We start from the raw sequence: 18,162 nt of genomic DNA, 5'->3' as shown, positions 1-18,162 counted from the left end.
CTAGAGTAGAAACTCAGTAAATTTGTTACACATGACCGACCTTTTCTAAAACCAAATTGGCTACTTAATAATAATTTGTTGTCTTCAAGGAACTCGATCCATTGTTTCTTTATTACTCTTTCACACATCTTACATATTACACTAGTTAGTGATACTGGTCTGTAATTTAAAGGTTCTTCCTTCCTTTGCTCTTGTATATGGTAACCAGCTCAGCTCTCTTCCATTCTACTGGTACTGTTCCATTTTCTATTGAGCATTTTATGATGTGTATAGGACTTGCTAGTTCTTTCCTACATTCTTTCAGTACTCTGCCTGAGACTTCATCCCGTCCCACTGCCTTCTCTTCATCCAGTTCCTTCATTAACTCTTTTATTTCAAGCTTGGTTACTTTAATCTCTTTCATATAGATGGTCTCTCTATTACCCTGCAGCCTTTCAAATTTGGATTCCTTAGTAAAGACCTCCTGAAATTTACTATTTAACAGTTCAGCCATATTTTTTGGGTCTTCCACCATCCTGTTCTCTCCTTTTAACCTTTCTATTGTTTCTTTTTGTCTTATTTTTCTGTTGATGAATCTGTAGAACAATTTTGGTTGCTCCTTGCATTTTTCGACAATGTCCTTTTCATAGTTTCTCTCCTCTTCTTTCCTCACTTTAACATATTCATTTCTTGCTGTCTTGAAGTTTTCTTTATTTACTGGATTTCTATTTCTCCTCCACTTTTTCCATGCTCCATCTCTTTTCTCTTTTGCCCTAGCACACCTTGCATTAAACCAATCTTTCTTTCCTTCTTCTTTAGGTCTATATTTTGGGACATATTCCCTGACTCCTGTTTTGTATATTTCCAAAAATAAGTTATATTTCTCTTGCACCCTCTCAGTTTTCCATCTCCTCCTAGTTAGCGTATTTGAAATAGTTCTTGAGATTCTCGATATCACCCTTTCTGTAATTTAATCGATCACCTTTGTATGATTCGTCTCTATCTTCTTTTCCTTCTTCTATATCCATTTCTAATATTACATGATCACTCTTTCCCAGTGGGCACTTACATCTTATATCATCATTCATTTGCATACCCCTTGTGAAAACCAGGTCCAATCTCACCAGCTCATCGTTTCCTCTGAATTTTGTGTTTTCCTTTATTCTTTGGTCCATCACATTATCTATCATTAAGTTCAGGAATCTTTCTCCTCAGGCTTCTTCCCCCATACCAGTTTCATAATTTTCCCAGTCCACTTCTTTTCAATTGAAGTCTCCTACTAATAACACTTTTCTCCTTTCTTTAATGACTCTCATTAGGCTCCTTATCGTGTCATCTATCATGTTCTTATATTCTTGGTTGGTCCATGAATTTGTTTTTGGTGGCACATATGTTCCAATAATTGTTAACTCTTCTTTTTTAATATGCATCTTAATATACAGTACTTCTGCTTTTCCTTCCCCATATTCCACATGGTTTACCACCATCTCTTTCCTTAACATTATTATGACTCCTCCTCCTTTACCCCGTCTGTCTTTCCTCCACACGTTATATCTATTATCTATGTCTATTTTGATTTCCTCATTTAGTTTTGTTTCAGCCAGGCATACAATATCCAGTTTTTCTTTCTTTATGTAATCTTTTAGTTCTAATTTACTTGATAGAACCCCGTCTATGTTCGTATACATCATTTTTAGTTTCTTGCGTGTGTGTGTGTGCGTGTGCGTGTGCGAGTGCGAGTGTGTGTGTGTATTCACCTAGTTGTAATTTTTACAGGGCCTGGGATTATACTCGTGTGGCCCTGTCTCCATATCTATACACATCCAAATTCCCTTTAAAACTATGCACACTCCTCGCTGACACCACCTCCTCACTCAAACTATTCCACTCTTCCACACATCTCTGCGGGAAACTATATTTCTTCACATCTTTCAAGCATATTCCCTTGGCTATCTTTTTACTATGCAATCTCGTAGTTCTATTTGAATTTTCCTCTCTCAACATCATTTGCTCATTATCCACTTCATCCAAACTGCTCAACAGTTTATAAACCTGTATTAAATCTCCTCTTTCTCTTCTTTGTTCCAAGGTGACCAAATTCATTTCTTTTAATCTCTCCTCATAGGTCATTTCTGCCAGTTCCGGAACCATTTTTGTTGCCATTCTCTGCAATCTCTCCAACTTCCTTATATGCTTCTTTTTATAAGGGGACCAAACAACCTCAGCATATTCCAATCTTGGTCTAATTACAGTACTAATTAATTTCTTCATCATATCTTTATCCATATAATGAAAAGCTAATCCAATATTTCTAATCAAATTATATATTTCTCCAAACATCTTGTCAATATGAGCCCCAAACTGCCCATCATCTTGTATTATCACTCCCAAATCCTTTTCCTTCTCCACCTTTTTCAACACTACTCCTTCACCCATCTTATATAATCCTCTTGGCTATCTTCCACTCTTCCCTATCTCCATTACATGACTTTTGCTCAGATTAAATTCCATCTCCCACCTTTTGCTCCACCCCCAAATCCTATCTAGATCTGTCTGTGTGTGTGTGTGTGTGTGTGTGTGTGTGTGTGTGTGTGTGTGTGTGTGTGTGTGTGTGTGTGTGTGTGTGTGTGTGTGTGTGTGTGTGTGTGTGTGTGTGTGTGTGTGTGTGTGTGTGTGTGTGTGCAAACAAGAAAGAGTACACTTGAGTACCCTGAGCATCCCTTGATTCTTGTTGCTGTGGCTGTTGTTGTTGCTGCTGTTGAGGTGGTGAAGGTGCTGGTCGCCTCACAGTTGTGTACAGTTCCTCCTGAGGACCAATCTTCTCTGTGGTGCCAATCATATTTTCAGGAGATCCCTTTTGATTTGTTCTGGCTGGGGATCCTAAAGGATGAGAGGTTCTCTTTAGATTGCTGCATACCAGATGTAGAGTGCAATAAGTTTATATAGTTCCATGATATAATACAATATAATCAAAGCTGCCCTAATCATTTTCCCTCATTTATATTTACTAGTTATATATTCAAGACCAAAAAAGTTCAGGTTGTCTTTTTCTGTTTCTTGTTCTCCCTCAGCCTACTTTTTTCTTGTCTTTCCTCTTATAACACAGTGTAGCAAGAATAATGTCTCATTATTTGACATCTTTTTTTATTGAGATCTAAGACACAAATTTATAGAAGCCTAAGCCTATGCTCATGACTCACTTTTCCTTAGACAGACAAAGACTGTGGTGAGAGTCAGAAGCAAGGTGAGGGTAGAGACAGCCGCTGGCACCACTACTCGTAGTTCTTGCCATGCTGAGGAAGTGGATGGTGCTCCACCCCACACACTGACACCAGAGTCAGCAGCAACTGTTCAAGGAAAACAAATAAGTATTGATAATGTATCTAGCACAATATATAAATACCTCATAATCTCTTAAGAATACTTTCAAAGCCTAGGTATGTCACATATCATGAACTACATCTCTAATAAATAGCACACCTACCAGAGTGGCCAAGGGAGGGTGTAGTGATGCTATACTCAGCAGGAGCAAACCCAGCAGTGTTATGGGCAGTGACCCTCAGCATGTAGCGATTGCCTGGCTCAAGGCCACCCAAGGAATAGGTTCTTGTAGGTGGGATCTCTGTGCCAACTTTCAAAGACAAATCATAATCTTTTTAGCATTATTCTGTTTACATAGCTGTGAAGTTTCATCTATACCTTATAATTCACTTCGTCATAACATAATTTCTTTCCTTACCTGTTGTCCAGGTGGCAACTGACTCTTTCCTGTACTCAACACTGAAGTAAGTGATGGGACAGCCACCATCTATCCATTGGCTAAGGTACAAGGTTGCCTGAGAGCTGTTTGTTGTAACAAACTGAAACTTCGGAGGACTTTGAGGAGGCCGCCCTTTGGTGCGTGCAGACTCTGTCTTTGATGGCTCACTTCTCCCTATCAAAGATGAAGTTGTGCCATGGCATTACAATAAAATAAAATAAAATAAATGCTTAACACTAAGTATTTTTTATATAAGAGGGGAAAGCTGCCCAAGAGCAATACAAAACAAATAAAAAGACCCACTTAGTTGCCAGTCCCCTTGCAGGTCTGATTGAAGTAGCCAGAAAAAAAGGGATAAATGTCTAGATATCTCCCTCTTAAATTAATCAAGTCAAGTCATAAGAAGTTGTAAATACAGAAGTACGTAGGGAGTTTAAGAGAGAAAGGTATGAATGATTGAGAGTATTGGTTAACTCTTGCATTACAGAGTTCGAGTAGTGGTGAAAGAAGAGAGCCTTGTGCAGCAATGCTGTAGGAAGAGAGGAGGCATACAGTTAGCAAGATCAGTAAGCAGTTAGCATGAAAATAGTGATAAATAATAGAAAGAGATGCAATATTTCGGCAGTGAGCAAGAGGCTGAAGACAGTCAGTCAGAGGAGAGGTGTTGATAAGTTGAAAAGCTTTTGATTCCATCCTATCTAATAAAAATTTATGTGAGTGGAGTCCCCCCCATACATGAGAAGAGTACTCCATACATGGCCAAATAATGGCCTTGTATAGAGTTGGCAGTTACAAGTGGTGAGAAATGCCTCAAAACACCTAACTTCATAGAAGCTGTCTTAGCAAGAGATGAGAAGTAGTTTCCAACTTAGATTATAAGTAAAGGATAGACTGAAAATATGTTCAGTATAGAAAAGGGGGACAGGTTAGTGTTATTGAAGAAGAGCTGATAGTTGTCTGGAAAGATGTGTCAAGAAGAATTGAGTTTTTTAGGCATTAAATTTTACTACCCCAATCAAATATCTTAGAGAGAGAGAGAGAGAGAGAGAGAGAGAGAGAGAGAGAGAGAGAGAGAGAGAGAGAGAGAGAGAGAGAGAGAGAGAGAGAGAGAGAGAGAGAGAGAGAGAGAGAGAGAGAGAGAGAGAGAGAGAGAGAGAGAGAGAGAGAGAGAGTAACAGTAACAGCAGCGTCAGCAGGGCTGGCAACGGAAACAACAGTGGCAGTAGCAGCAATAATAATGAAAGCAGTGAAAATAACTGTGACAACAGCAACAACAGCGGCAGCAACAGTGGCAGAAACAACCACAGTGAAAGCAGCAGCAGCAGTGGCAAAAACAACAACAACAACATCAGCAACAACAACGAGGATGACAGCACCAGCAGTGAAAACAATAACAGCAACGGCATCAATGCAGCCAAAAAAAAAAAAAAAAGAAGAAAAAGCAGAAAAATCGTGGCCAGCAGCAGGCAGAACCCTCCAGCCCCGCGACACCTCCTACACTCACCACGCCCCCCATGACGTCTGCCGGACCCCTTACGCCACATCAAATGGGCCGGCTGCGTGACCTCAGGACCTCAGAGGCTCAAATGGGGGCGCCCAGGATTCGCTGCGAGTACTGCCAAAGACCTGGACACTTGACAGAAAGGTGCCAAACTCGTGCTGCTGACCGACGGCAGGAGGAAATGTTTCGATGCCAGGAAGAGATGTTTCAGTGCCAGGAAGAAAGGCTAAGGAGGGTCATGGTGGATGGCCTGGGCCGGCAGCAGCAACATCAACCCCGCAGACCTTCCCAGCCCCTCCCCAGCCTTCACTCTTGCAACATCCCCAGCCGCAGCAGAATTTTCAGCCCTTTCTCTACCCTGTCAAGCCACCAACTTGGCAACCACAGTCTGGGCAGCCCTTCAACTGGAATGCGTCCGCCTAACAGGCCAGCCCCTAACACGTCCTGTCCTTCTACCACCTCTCGCAGCCACACCTACACGGCCCGCCGAGGGAAAGGACGCAGCAGCAGCTGCCTCACTGTGGTGACGGCCAATGTGAGGGGACTTAGGACAAATGTTGGTGACCTCACACACAATTTCGTCCTGCGACATAGGGCCGACGTTGTAGCAGTGACAGAAATGTGGCTCACTGGAGAGGTAGAACCAACGTTTGGTAAGGTCCCTGGGTACTCCCACTGGATAAGGAAGGACAGGGAGAACAGAGCAGGCGGAGGGTGGCAGCTTGCTTTAGGGACGGCCTCCAAACCCAGGAACTTGAGGTGACGGTTCCTCTTCAAACGGAAGCACTGTTCTTCAGGGTGGTACTGGAAGACAACAGAGGTCTCCTCCTCTGTATCATGTACCGCCCCCAGGCAAGGACGGCACCCTGGACTTCCTGACGGAGGAACTCGACACCCTTCTTCTACGCCATCAATGCTCCCACGTGATGGTAGTGGGAGACCTTAACTGCCACCTGGAGCAGAACGCTTATGACGACCTCTTGGAGGTGCAGGGCCTAACAAATCATGTTACCTTCCCCACGCATGTGCGAGGAGGGATGCTAGACCCTGTGCTGTCAGACCTCCCGAGACGAGCGTCCGCTGTCAGCAGCTGGGGCCTGTAGGCAGCTCGGATCATTACGCTGTCCTGGCCCGAGTCGAGCTGAACGCAACGCGAGAGGACGCTGTCCCACGCACCATCTGGCTCTGGGGGAGGGCTGACTGGCCGACCATGAGGCGTGCCCTGGAGGAGACAAACTGGGAGAAACCTTGGTGGGTGATGCCGAGGAGCAGGCACGAGCGCTCACTACTAAGCTCCTCATCCTCCAGCAGCAGTATGTCCCCAGCAGAGTGTATCTCTCCAGGCCTGATGATCCTGCTTGGTTTGGCTTCCCCTGCAAGGCCGCTGCTGAAGCCAAACACGCCGCCTGGCTGAGGTACAAGCAGCACCCGACGCAGAGGAACAAGGCACTACACAAGGCTGCCTGCAAACGGGTGGTAGCTGCCTGCAGATGGGCCAAACATAGAAAACAGGAGGACCTAAAATGGAAACTTTGTGGCCCAGGAGTAGGAGGCAAGACCTGGTGGAGCTTAGTCAAGGAGCGCCAAGGAGCTAAACACCAAGACGCCATCCCTCCACTCCTCAGGCCTGACGGTTCCACTGCCACAAGCAGCTGGGACAAGGCCTCACTCCTGGCTACAAGCTTCAGCAACAAGATGAAGGTTGGAGACCCGGAAAGACAAGCGCCTCACCTGCTACTGGAGACTCAAAGCACCATCACCATGGTCTCAGTGACAGCTGGACAAGTTGAGAGGCTCCTGAGAGCAGTGAAAGTGGGTAAAGCCACCGGCCCGGATGACGTCAGCCCACAGCTCCTTAAGAACTGTGCTAAGGAGCTGTCAGGTTCTCTCTCCAACGTCTTTACGACCTGCCTGAGGGCTAAAAAATGGCCCTCAATGTGGAAAGAAGCACGAGTCGTTCCGGTCCACAAGAAGAGCTCGCGATCTGTACCCAGCAACTACAGGACGATCTCCCTGCTCTCTGTGGTGGGCAAGGTGCTGGAGCGGATAGTGGCTGGAGCCATCTGTCAACATCTGAGTGAAAACCATCTCCTCTCAGAGAGACAGTTTGGCTTCAGGCCAGGCCAGTCCACCTCCGACCTACTCCTGCTCCTCACCAAAGACTGGCAAAACGCCCTGGACGAGGGCCTGGACACGCTTGTGGTAGCCCTGGATATAGCTGGAGCCTTTGATAGGGTCTGGCACGCGGGACTTCTTGAAAAGCTCCGTGCCAAGGGTATCCAGGGAGACCTACTGCTACTGCTTGACGACTACCTACGTGGGAGGACTCTTCATGTGGTCGTCAATGGGCAATCGTCAGAGCCCTCGCCAGTTCAAGCCTCCGTTCCACAGAGTTCAGTGCTGAGCCCAATCCTGTGGAACATCTATATCGATGACCTGCTCCGAAAACTACCAACAGTGGAAGCATATGCGGACGACTGCACCCTCTCCCGGTCCTACTGCCGCCTTGATAGCCAGAGCGCTGTCCGGCAGCTAAACAAGCAGCTACGGCTGGTGGAGCAATGGGGAGAAACGTGGCAAGTCTCCTTTGCACCTGAGAAGACGCAGGCAATGGTCATCTCGCGGTCGCCAGGAGCCTCCAGAGCGGCCTCAGAGCAGCTGTGCTTTGGAGGCAAGGCTCTGTCTCTCCAGGACCACATCAAGATCTTAGGGGTAACGGTGGACCGCTGCCTGCGCTTCGACGGCCATGTAGGTGCAGTCACCCGACAGGCGTCTCTAAGAGTCTCTGCCCTGCGGAGGGTGGCGGGAACGCTTGACCCGAATGGCATCATCACGCTATACAAGGCGCAGATACGTCCGTGCCTGGAGTACGGCTGCCTGTCGTGGATGTCAAGTGCCACCTCCCACATGCAGAGACTTGACAAAGTGCAGCGACGAGCTCTACATCTAGCGGGATATGACACACACCAGGACGACCTGCCGCCACACCCCCCCGTCACATCGTTGGAACACCGACGAGATGTGGCAGCGCTGGTGGTGTGCCACAAAACTCAGGTGCAAGGAGTACCGCACCTCCGATGCCTGGGACTTCCACCACGCGCTGCCCAGAGGCCCACGCGAGCTGCTGTCACCAGTGAGCAGACTGTGGAGGTGCCCTTCTCCAACACACGGCAGCACCAACGAACATACAGTGCCCGGACCTCAAGGATGTGGAATGCATTTACCACAACCACACCCCAGGTGGAGGACATGTCCACCCAGCAGGTCAAGGTGGCAGCACACAGGTGGAGTGGAACGCAGGCCACTCCTCTGGTGCTAACGTAAAAGTTATTAATGTAAAAACAATATTCTTAATGTATCTTAACTATTGTTAGGCTTTTTAAATAATTCCATACTGAACGTGAAATTTTAAGCCGAATATGTAAATATATGTACTATGTTTAAATAAAAGAGAGAGAGAGAGAGAGAGAGAGAGAGAGAGAGAGAGAGAGAGAGAGAGAGAGAGAGAGAGAGAGAGAGAGAGAGAGAGAGAGAGAGAGAGAGAGAGAGAGAGAGAGAGAGAGAGAGAGAGAGAGAGAGAGAGAGAGAGAGAGAGAGAGAGTTTTCAGAAGTCAGACACTCTGATGTATCCCAGTGGGATCTGTTAACTTTTTGAAGGGCTGATGGTCTCTGAAAAGACATGAAAAAGTGTAGGGTGGTATCATCAGCATAGGAGTAGATAGAGCAAGAAGTTTGGTTTAGAAGATCATTAATGAAAAGAATGGGTGACAGGACAGAACCTTGAGGAACACCACTCTTCATAGACTTAAGATAATAACAGTGGCTGTCTACCACAGCAGCAATAGACCAGTCAGAGAAGAAACTTGAAATGAAGTTGCAGTGAGAAGGACAGAAACTGTAGGAGGTATAGTTATGAAATCAAAGCCTTGTGCCAGCTTTGAAATGTCTAAGGCAACAACAAAAGTTTCACCAAAATCTCTAAAAGAGGATGACCAAGACTCAGTGAGAAAAGCCAGATCACCAGTAAAGTGACCTTGACAGAAGCCATACTGGCGATCAGATATAAAATTGTGAAGTGACATATGTTTAAAAACCTTCCTATTGAGGATAGATTAAAAAAAACTTTAGAGGCAAGATATTAAAGCTATAGAGTAGTAGTTTGAGTGATTAGAATGGCCACCAGGCTGAATGTAGGAAAACTTCCAGCAAGAAGGAAAGGTAGAAGTTGATAGACAGAGTTGGAAGAGTTTGGCCATGCAAGGTGGATGCATGAAGAAAACTTTTTTGAGAACATTAGGAGGGACCCCATCAGGTTCATATGCTTTCCAAGGGTTTAGGCCAGCTAGGACATGGAAAACATCTTTGCAAAGAATTTTAAACAAAAGCATGAAAAAGTCTGAGGGAGAAGAGAGAGGAACAAACCCAGAATCATCCAATTTAGAATTATTAACAAAAGTTGCAGAGAAGGGTTCAACTTTAGATACAGATGTGATGGTAGTGGTGCTATCACAATGGAACAAAGAAGGGAAAGATGAAGAAACAAAGTTATTGGAGGTGTTTTTGGCCAGGTGCCAGAAGTCTCAAGGGGAGTTGGATTTCAAAAGATTTTGACATTTCATATTAATGATGGAGTCTTTGGCAAGTTAAAGAAAAGACATGGCATAATTACAGGCAGAAATATAAAGCACATGAGTCAAGCAATGGAAGGCTTAAATACTTTTTGTGGGCAACCTCTCTACCATATAGAGTGCAAGAACAGGCTGTGTGAAACCAATGTTTGAAAGGTTAAGGTTGAGAAAAAGAGTGAGGAATGTATGCTTCCATGCCAGACTCTATCACCTCTGTTATGCCCTCAGCACACAGATAAGTCTCTAACATGGAAGTATGATCACATAAATGCTTACAAACAAGGCCTACATATCCAATAGGAGAGAGCAGAAGTAAAAAATCAGTTCTTAAAGAATTGAAAGCTTCCACTAGCTATCTCTTCTGCATCTGCAATGTATATTGAAGATACTGACCAACATGGTTGTGCACTGTTACATAAAAGTGATGCAGTGAGCCACACTGTAAGTTGTGAGTTGTGTAGGTTCGCTGGTCTCCTGTCACTGCAACCTGTGTCCACTGGTCACCTGCCACCCTGAAATTAACACACCATCAACCCCTACTGCCTCCATCATTCATAATCACAAAACCTGCGGTACAAATGATTTTGTGAAACAATGGAAACTGATTTACTTTCAGTGTAATAGGAAGGAGAAAAGCTTCATTTTTTTAGACCATAGAATGTATTCTGAAACATTTTGCTGCTTTTATATTTTTGCATGCTTTTAGAGGGAATCAAGGATGGTTTTACAAGTTTTCATGATGAAAGTGGCGAGCAATCATTATACTGTACACCATTAACTCAAAAATAAACAGAAAAAAAGGGTAATCATATGAATGGCCTTTGAAACTAATCCTTACGAAAACTGAGATCTTCAAGAACAAAAGCCTGACCTGTAGTGTAACGATGACCCCTGTATTGTGGCACCTCCTGTGTCCTCTACATTCCACTGTACTCTGACTGAGGATGTAGTAGTCTCTATGACATGTAGAGATGGTGGCGACGGTGGCACTGTCAGATGAAGTGTAGAGTTAAGAACATGAAAGAAAAATTTTTATATATAGTGGTAGAACCACTATATTTTTTCAGGAGAGTTTCCCCTTCTATTCTATAAACAAATATAAGACACAGAATTTCTTCCTGAGACTAATACTAATAACTTTTCTAAAGCTCACCTAAGACATTGAGGTGATACAAGGCTGAGTCGTGACCGTGGCGATTAGTGGCGGTACAAGTGTAAAGACCCCCGTCATCCCTTTGCAGATCACTGAGGCTGAGTGTTCCATCCCGCTGCACCACCGCTCTGTTGGCCAATTGATGGTTCAAAGTATCTCTATAGTGCACAAATAAAGATCTAAAGCTGTAAATATTTCCAATCTACAAGATATTCTCCTAAATAGGAGATAACTACAATGAAATGACACACCACACACACACACCGCGTAGTGTAGTGGTCAGCACGCTTGACTCACAATCGAGAGGGCCATGTTCAAATCCTGGGAAGCAGCAAGGCAAATGGGCAAGCCTCTTAAAGTGTAGCCCCTGTTCACCTAGCAGTAAATAGGTACAGGATGTAGCTCAAGGGGCTCTGTGGCTTCGCTTTCCTGGTGTATGGAGTGTATTGTAGTCTCAGTCCTACCCGAAGATCGGTCTATGAGCTCTGAGCTCGCTCCGTAATGGGGAAGACTGGCTGGGTGACCAGCAGACGACCTTGGTGAATTACACACCATCATTGCTTGACATACTTTTCACAAAGAAACCAGAGCCCCCTCCAATCATACAATACCTTAGTCCAATGGGGAGAAGTGATCATGTGACATTAATGATGCAAATTCAGGAGGAAGATGAGATAAGTTACAGAGAGGACCATAAAGGAGAGTAAATTATGCAAGAGCAGATTTTGAAAAATTAAGGATCTATTTTGCTGATATTGAGTGGAGTAATATTATGTACAGAAAGACAGTACAAGGGAAATAAGATATATTCTTACAAAAATATAATGAAGCAGTAAAAAAGCTTTTACCCATTTATAGAGTTAAGAAAAAAATACATACTTGCTACAATGCTAGATGCATACAAGCTAAAAAGGCAAAAGATAAAGCATGAAAGAAACTCATAAAGTAGGGAAATGACTATAACAGACGGCAGTACAAAGATGCCAGAAATGAATATATAAGAGCAAGGAGAAAAGAAGAAACTTTGAAAAAGATGTAGTGGACAAAAGCAAAGATGAAGCCAAACTTTTCTTCAAGTTTATAAATGGCAAAACAAAGAATAAGGAAACACAGAGAAGGAAATGTGTGAAGTAATAAGTGAGAGCTTCAAAATGGTATTCATTGCAGATGATTTCACAGAACCTAATAGGACATGGGATTGCAAAGGATTATAAGAGATCACAGTGCACAAAGAGGATATTGGAAGATTATTGGATAAATTGGATGTCAAAAAAACAATGGGGCCAGATGGTGTATCAGGCTGGGTGTTAAAAGAATGTAAAGATCCAATTTGGGAAATAATTACAAGTTCAATAAATCAAGGTAAGGAAAGGCAACTGAACCACTAAACTACAGACCAGTGTCACTTACAAGTGTCTTGAGGAAGCTGTGTGAAATAATTCTCAAAGAAAAATGGGTTAAATTTCTAGAAGAGGAACAAGTCATATGGAACAGACAATTTGGGTTCAGGACAGGGCAGTCACGTGTATCAAACTTATTAAGCTTCTACTCGAGAGTTATTGCAGGACTTGAAAACAGAGATGGATGGGTAGACACACCAAAAATGCTTTTGATAAAGTCCCTCATTGAAGACTACTTTGGAAACTAGAGAACATAGGAGAACTGCGAGAAACTTTGCTCGAATGAAAAAGAGATTATTTGAAGGATGGAATGAGAACTGTGATCAGAGATACATATTCAACTTGGGGTAAAGTAACTAATGGAGTGTCACAAGGGTCAGTATTAGCACCCATTATGTTTCAGATTTATGTTAATGACATTCACATTGGGATAAACAGTTATATAAATTTATTCGCTGATGATGCAAAGCTGCTAAGAGTTATCAAAACCAGAGAGAACTGTCTGCTGTTGCAGAAATATATAAAAAAGATCTATGAGTGGATTAGGAAGTGAAAATTGGAGTTTAATGCCAAGAAATGTCACATAATGGAACTAGGAAAGAGTAAGAGAAGACCGGTATGGAACTATTTGATGGGAGAGGAACAAATAATGAAGACTAAAGAGTTATAGATCTGGAGGTGATCATACAGGAAAATCTGAGCCCCAAAAAATACATAAGCAAGATATTTGGATTATCATATAAAATGTTGACTAATATAAAAGTGGCATTTCATTACATGGACAAAGATATGATGAAAAAAATCATTACAAGCATGATACATCCAAGGCTGGAATATGCAGCAGTGGTATGGTCTCTGAGCTCTAAAAAGGATATACGAAAATTGGAAAGGATACATAAGATTGCTACAAAGATGGTGCCGGAATTAAAGGAGCTCACATATGAAGAACGACTGAAGGGAATGGGACTGCCAACATTACTAGATAGAAGAAAACGTGGGGACCAAATAACAATGTACAAAATGGTAAATGATATTGAAAAAAATAGACAAAGAAGACTTGGTGCTGAAGACAGAAGACAGAAGGACAATAGGACATGAACAGAAGATCAGGATGAGGCAGTGTGTGAAGGATATTGGAAAACACAGTTTTCCACACAGAACGGTGGAAAATGGAATGCATTGGATAATTAAGTTGTTACAGCACATAATGTGCATTACTTTAGGGAAAAATTTGATAAATGGAGATATGGAGACAAGACACTATGAGCCCTGCTCGAACCCTGTACAATACAATTAGGTAAATACAACTAGGTAAATACACACACACACACACACACACACACTGAGAGGAAGTAAGACAATACAATGGTGTTTGCAGGGCCCGGTATCTCTGTGGGGTACAGTTACTGTCCTGTGTGTTCTACTCTCGATACAGACCATTTCAAGTGAGGTAATCAAGAGTGTCGGTGTTTTGTTTTGTTTTGGCGAAACACATAGCAATCATGACATCTACTTAGAGAAGTTGGAAAGCAGACCACAGATAAATTTGACATGGATTCAAGAATTCAGGCATTAGAAAATAAGTTTCTAAATATTAGATCCAAGAGTCACAGCAGAGAACGATACCTTCAAAAAAGAAATCTATATGTTAACGAGAGAGAACAAAGAGCTATTGAAAGAGAAAGTGGAAATGGAGAAAGAAAATCAACATCTGAGGAAACAATGTGACGAGATGAAGGCTAAACTCCTCGAAATGGAAAAGAAAATATCCGAAAGAGACTTGGGGAAGGAGGAATGCCTTAACCTAATTGATGCCAAAATGAAGGAAGTGAAATATGAACACCAAGAAGTACAAAAGTCTTTTAAGGAGATAATGAAAAAGCAAAAAGAAGAAAATAAAGTGATTACACAGAGTGAAATGGTAAAGGCATTGAAGGAAAATGAGTATGTGGTGAGAGATATTGCTGAAAAGAAAAAATGCATGATCATAACAAGTTTGAGGGAGGAAACTAACAGGAACTGGCAAGATAGGAGAGATAAGGAACATGACAGGATGAAGTTTTTACTGAATAAGATCTCCGAGGAGGAAGAATGCCTATATGCTGAGGTAGAGGAAAGTGTGAGACTAGGAACTTTTGAAGAAGGCAAGAGTAGACCATTAAAAATTAAATTAAAGTCTCAGGTGGCAGCCGAGGCCTTGCTGAGGAGGGCCTGGAAACTTAAAGACTACGAGGAAACCAAAACAATTTACATAAGAAGAAATATGACACAGGATGAAAGAATGAAAATGAAAGAGCTTGTAACTGAAGTAAGAGAGAAGAATAAGGAAAGAACCGAGGAGGAAAAGACCAAGTTTTTTTGGAGGATGAGAAATGGGAGGCTGAAGAAGTGGTGGATAAAACAGACGGAATAGAAATTACACTGACTGAAACGTGGAAGAAAGAGATTAGGAATGGAATTCAAGTGACATAAACGAATATACATGGATTTCTGTCTAAGAGGCTAGAATGTGTGGATTACCTAAGAAACAATGAACCAGACATAATGTGTGTGGTGGAAACAAAGTTAAGGCCCGAAATAAAGTTAGATTGGTTTGATGTAAAACACTACAAAGTATGGAGAAATAATAGAAAGAATAAAGGAGGTGGTGGTATAATGGTTTTTACTAAGAAATATCTGATAGTGAAGGAGGTGAACTATAGTAAGGGAAATGAGGAAGTGATAAGTATGCTTATAACAGATGGTAAGAGGGACATTAATATTATAACAGTATACATACCACCCAGAACCAGTGCTTGGGAATATGAACAGTATCAAATGGTGATGAGAAATACTCTAGACAGAATGAAGCAGGAACTCATCAGAAAGGATAGAGTGATGATAGTCAGGGACTTTAATTGCAAGGAAATAGTGTGGGAAGACTACGAAGTGGTGAATGGTGGTGAGTGGGCAGAGGAATTGTTAAACGTAACAACAAATAACTTGATGACACAGTGGGTGAGATCACCAACAAGGTGCAGGGGACAGGATGTTGCAGCAAGGTTGGATTTGGTATTTATCAGGGGCATCTGCCTAAAAGAGGAAATTGAACATGAATGTCCCTTGGATACGGAATTAAGCACGGAAAAGAGTGTGGAGCACAGGGAGGAAAAATTAAATTATGTCAGGGCAAATTATAACCATATAAGAGCGTTCTTTAATGAAATTGACTGGTCTGTGGTATACCAGGAAGGGGATGTGCAATTGAAATACGATAAATTTTTGGATTTATATAACTCTGCTGTGAAGAAGTTTGTGCCATATCACAGAAAGAGGACTTTAAATAATAAACAGTGGTTTAATAGAAATTGTAAAGAAGCAAAAAAGAACAAAGAAAAGGCATGGAAGAAACTTAAGAAAACAGTGATGTATTATCAAGAGAAGTCTACAAAACAGCAAGGAATAGATATGTTGAAGTAAGGAGAACAGCACAAAAGGAATATGAACAGAGGGTGGTGGAAAACTGTGATAGTGACCCAAAATGTTTTACAAATTCATAAATGGAAAACTAAATAAAAGGGAGGCAATAGAAAAGGTAAAAATGGGAAGAAGTATATGAGGATGCTAGAGATATAGCTGAAATTTTGAACGACAACTTTTGCAAAGTGTTTACAAAGGAGGAGCATTTTATGGAGAAAGGCCTACGGAAATAAAGCAAATGCAGGACATCATGGTTACTAAGGAAGATGTAAGGAAAATTATAAGCAATCTGGATATTAATAAATCAATGGGGCCTGATGGCATATCTGGGAGGTTGCTAAAGAATGTAAGGATCAATTGTTGAACCCCATATTTGATATTGTGGAAACCTCCATACGAACAGGATTAGTCCCGAAAGAGTGGAAAAGAGCTGACATTGTGCCTATATATAAGAATGGTAGTAGAATGGAACCGCTAAATTATAGACCAGTATCGTTGACTAGTATATTGTGCAAGGTATGTGAAGAAGTAATTAAAGCTAAGTGGAGTGAGTATCTAGAAAGTGAAAACATTCTGAGTGAAAGGCAGTTTGGTTTCAGAAAAGGAAGATCGTGCGTATCCAATTTATTATGTTTTTATTCAAGAGTGACTGACATACTACAACATAGAGAGGGATGGGTGGATGCTATCTACCTGGACTTGAGAAAGGCCTTTGATAAAGTACCACACAATAGACTGATGTGGAAACTAAAGAAGATTGGAGGAGTAAATGATAAACTAGCAAAATGGATGGAAAATTACTTAGTGGGAAGAGAAATGAGAACAGTGGTGAGAGGAAGGAAGTCCGAGTGGAAGAAGGTAACCAGTGGAGTTCCACAAGGGTCAGTGCTTGGTCCCATCATGTTTTTGATTTATGTTAATGATATGCCAGTAGGAATTAACAGTTACATGAACATGTTTGGACGATACTAAAATTATGAGGAGAGTAAAGAATGTGGAAGATTGTAACAAGTTACAGGAAGATCTTGATAAAATATATGAGTGGAGTAAGGAGTGGCAGATGGAATTTAATATAAACAAGAGCCATGTTATGAAAATGGGAAGAAGTAGATACAGACCAAACAGGGATTACAGGCTGGGTGATGAGAAAATTAAAGAGACCAATGAGGAGAAAGACTTAGGAGTAACTGCAAAACACTTTGTCACCGGAGAAACACATTAACAAGATATTTGGAAAACATATAACATGCTTCAAAATATTGGCCTTGCATTCCACTACCTAGATGAAGGAATGATGAAGAATATTATGCACTTTATTAAGACCCAAGTTAGAATATGCAGCTTGCGTCTGGTCACAGCATATGAAGAAAAATGTGAAGAAGGTGGAAAGGGTACAGAGGCTGGCAACAAGGATGGTACCAGGACTCAGGGAGTTAGACTATGAGGAAAGACTGAGGGAACTGGGGCTGACCACATTAGAAGAGAGAACAAGGGGAGACATGATAACTATGTATAAATTGGTGAACAAGATTGACATATTGGACAGAGAGTTGATAAAGGTGGAAAAAAACTTATAAAAGACATCTGTCTAAATGACGTGAGAAAGTACAGTTTCCCACATCGTAGTATTGATAAGTGGAATAAACTGAGCAGTGATGTCGTTGACGCAGTGTGTGTCAATCAGATGAAAGAGAGATATGACAGGAGTAGCCAAGGAGGCAGGACACAGAGAGCTTAGCTCGGGCCCTGTAATACACAAATAGGTAAATACAAATAGGTAAATACACACACAAATCTCAGGCACCAGCAGAGGAAGTTTTGAATGGTTCATGGAGGCTTGGAAAGCGGGAGGATTATAAAGATATATGGATAAGGAGAGACATGAATGCAGAGGAAAGAAATAAGACCAGTGACTTCTGGAAGCAGGCAAAGGAAAAAAACAAATCACGATCAGAGGAGAGGAAGAAGTTTTACTGGAGAATCAGGAATATGAAACTGATAAAGTGGATGATTGGGAAAACAGCAAAAGGGGAGAGAAACTAAAAATGGCATACACTAATGTGAATGGGTTACAGTCTGCTCTGGTAGAAATAAATGACTATCTTAGGGTAGAGAGGCCTGACATGATGGGAATAACTGAAACTAAACTTACTGAAGTCATTGAGGAGAATAAAATAGGTGAAGGTGAATACAACATATAGGTAAGAAATAGAGCAGAAAAGCAGGGAGGCGGTGTGATGTTATTGGAGAAAAAAAATCTTGTTGCCTATGAACTGAGGAAT

The 18,162-nt window shown here is 42.1% G+C and overlaps 1 protein-coding gene across 2 annotated transcripts in view; it reads right to left on the bottom strand.

The window, feature by feature from the left end:
• LOC123520746 (Down syndrome cell adhesion molecule-like protein Dscam2) overlaps positions 1-18,162 on the bottom strand; it is a 51,076-nt gene that overhangs the window by 6,784 nt on the left and 26,130 nt on the right. For both annotated transcript variants that reach the window (XR_006679357.1, XM_045283309.1), the window contains exons 4-10: positions 11,022-11,149; positions 10,740-10,857; positions 10,262-10,380; positions 3,719-3,913; positions 3,464-3,610; positions 3,180-3,326; positions 2,689-2,859 (exon numbers count right to left, since the gene is read on the bottom strand). Coding sequence is in view for 1 of the 2 variants with exons in the window: in XM_045283309.1 (XP_045139244.1) it covers positions 2,689-2,859; positions 3,180-3,326; positions 3,464-3,610; positions 3,719-3,913; positions 10,262-10,380; positions 10,740-10,857; positions 11,022-11,149 (1,025 nt within the window). In the remaining variant the exon portion in view is untranslated. The remainder of the gene's footprint in view (positions 1-2,688; positions 2,860-3,179; positions 3,327-3,463; positions 3,611-3,718; positions 3,914-10,261; positions 10,381-10,739; positions 10,858-11,021; positions 11,150-18,162) is intronic.

The sequence above is a fragment of the Portunus trituberculatus genome, chromosome 47 (genome assembly GCF_017591435.1).
Source record: "Portunus trituberculatus isolate SZX2019 chromosome 47, ASM1759143v1, whole genome shotgun sequence".
Classification (NCBI taxonomy): Eukaryota; Metazoa; Arthropoda; class Malacostraca; order Decapoda; family Portunidae; genus Portunus; species Portunus trituberculatus.
Note: the sequence above shows the minus strand (reverse complement) of the source record. Positions and strands in the feature narration are given on the sequence as shown.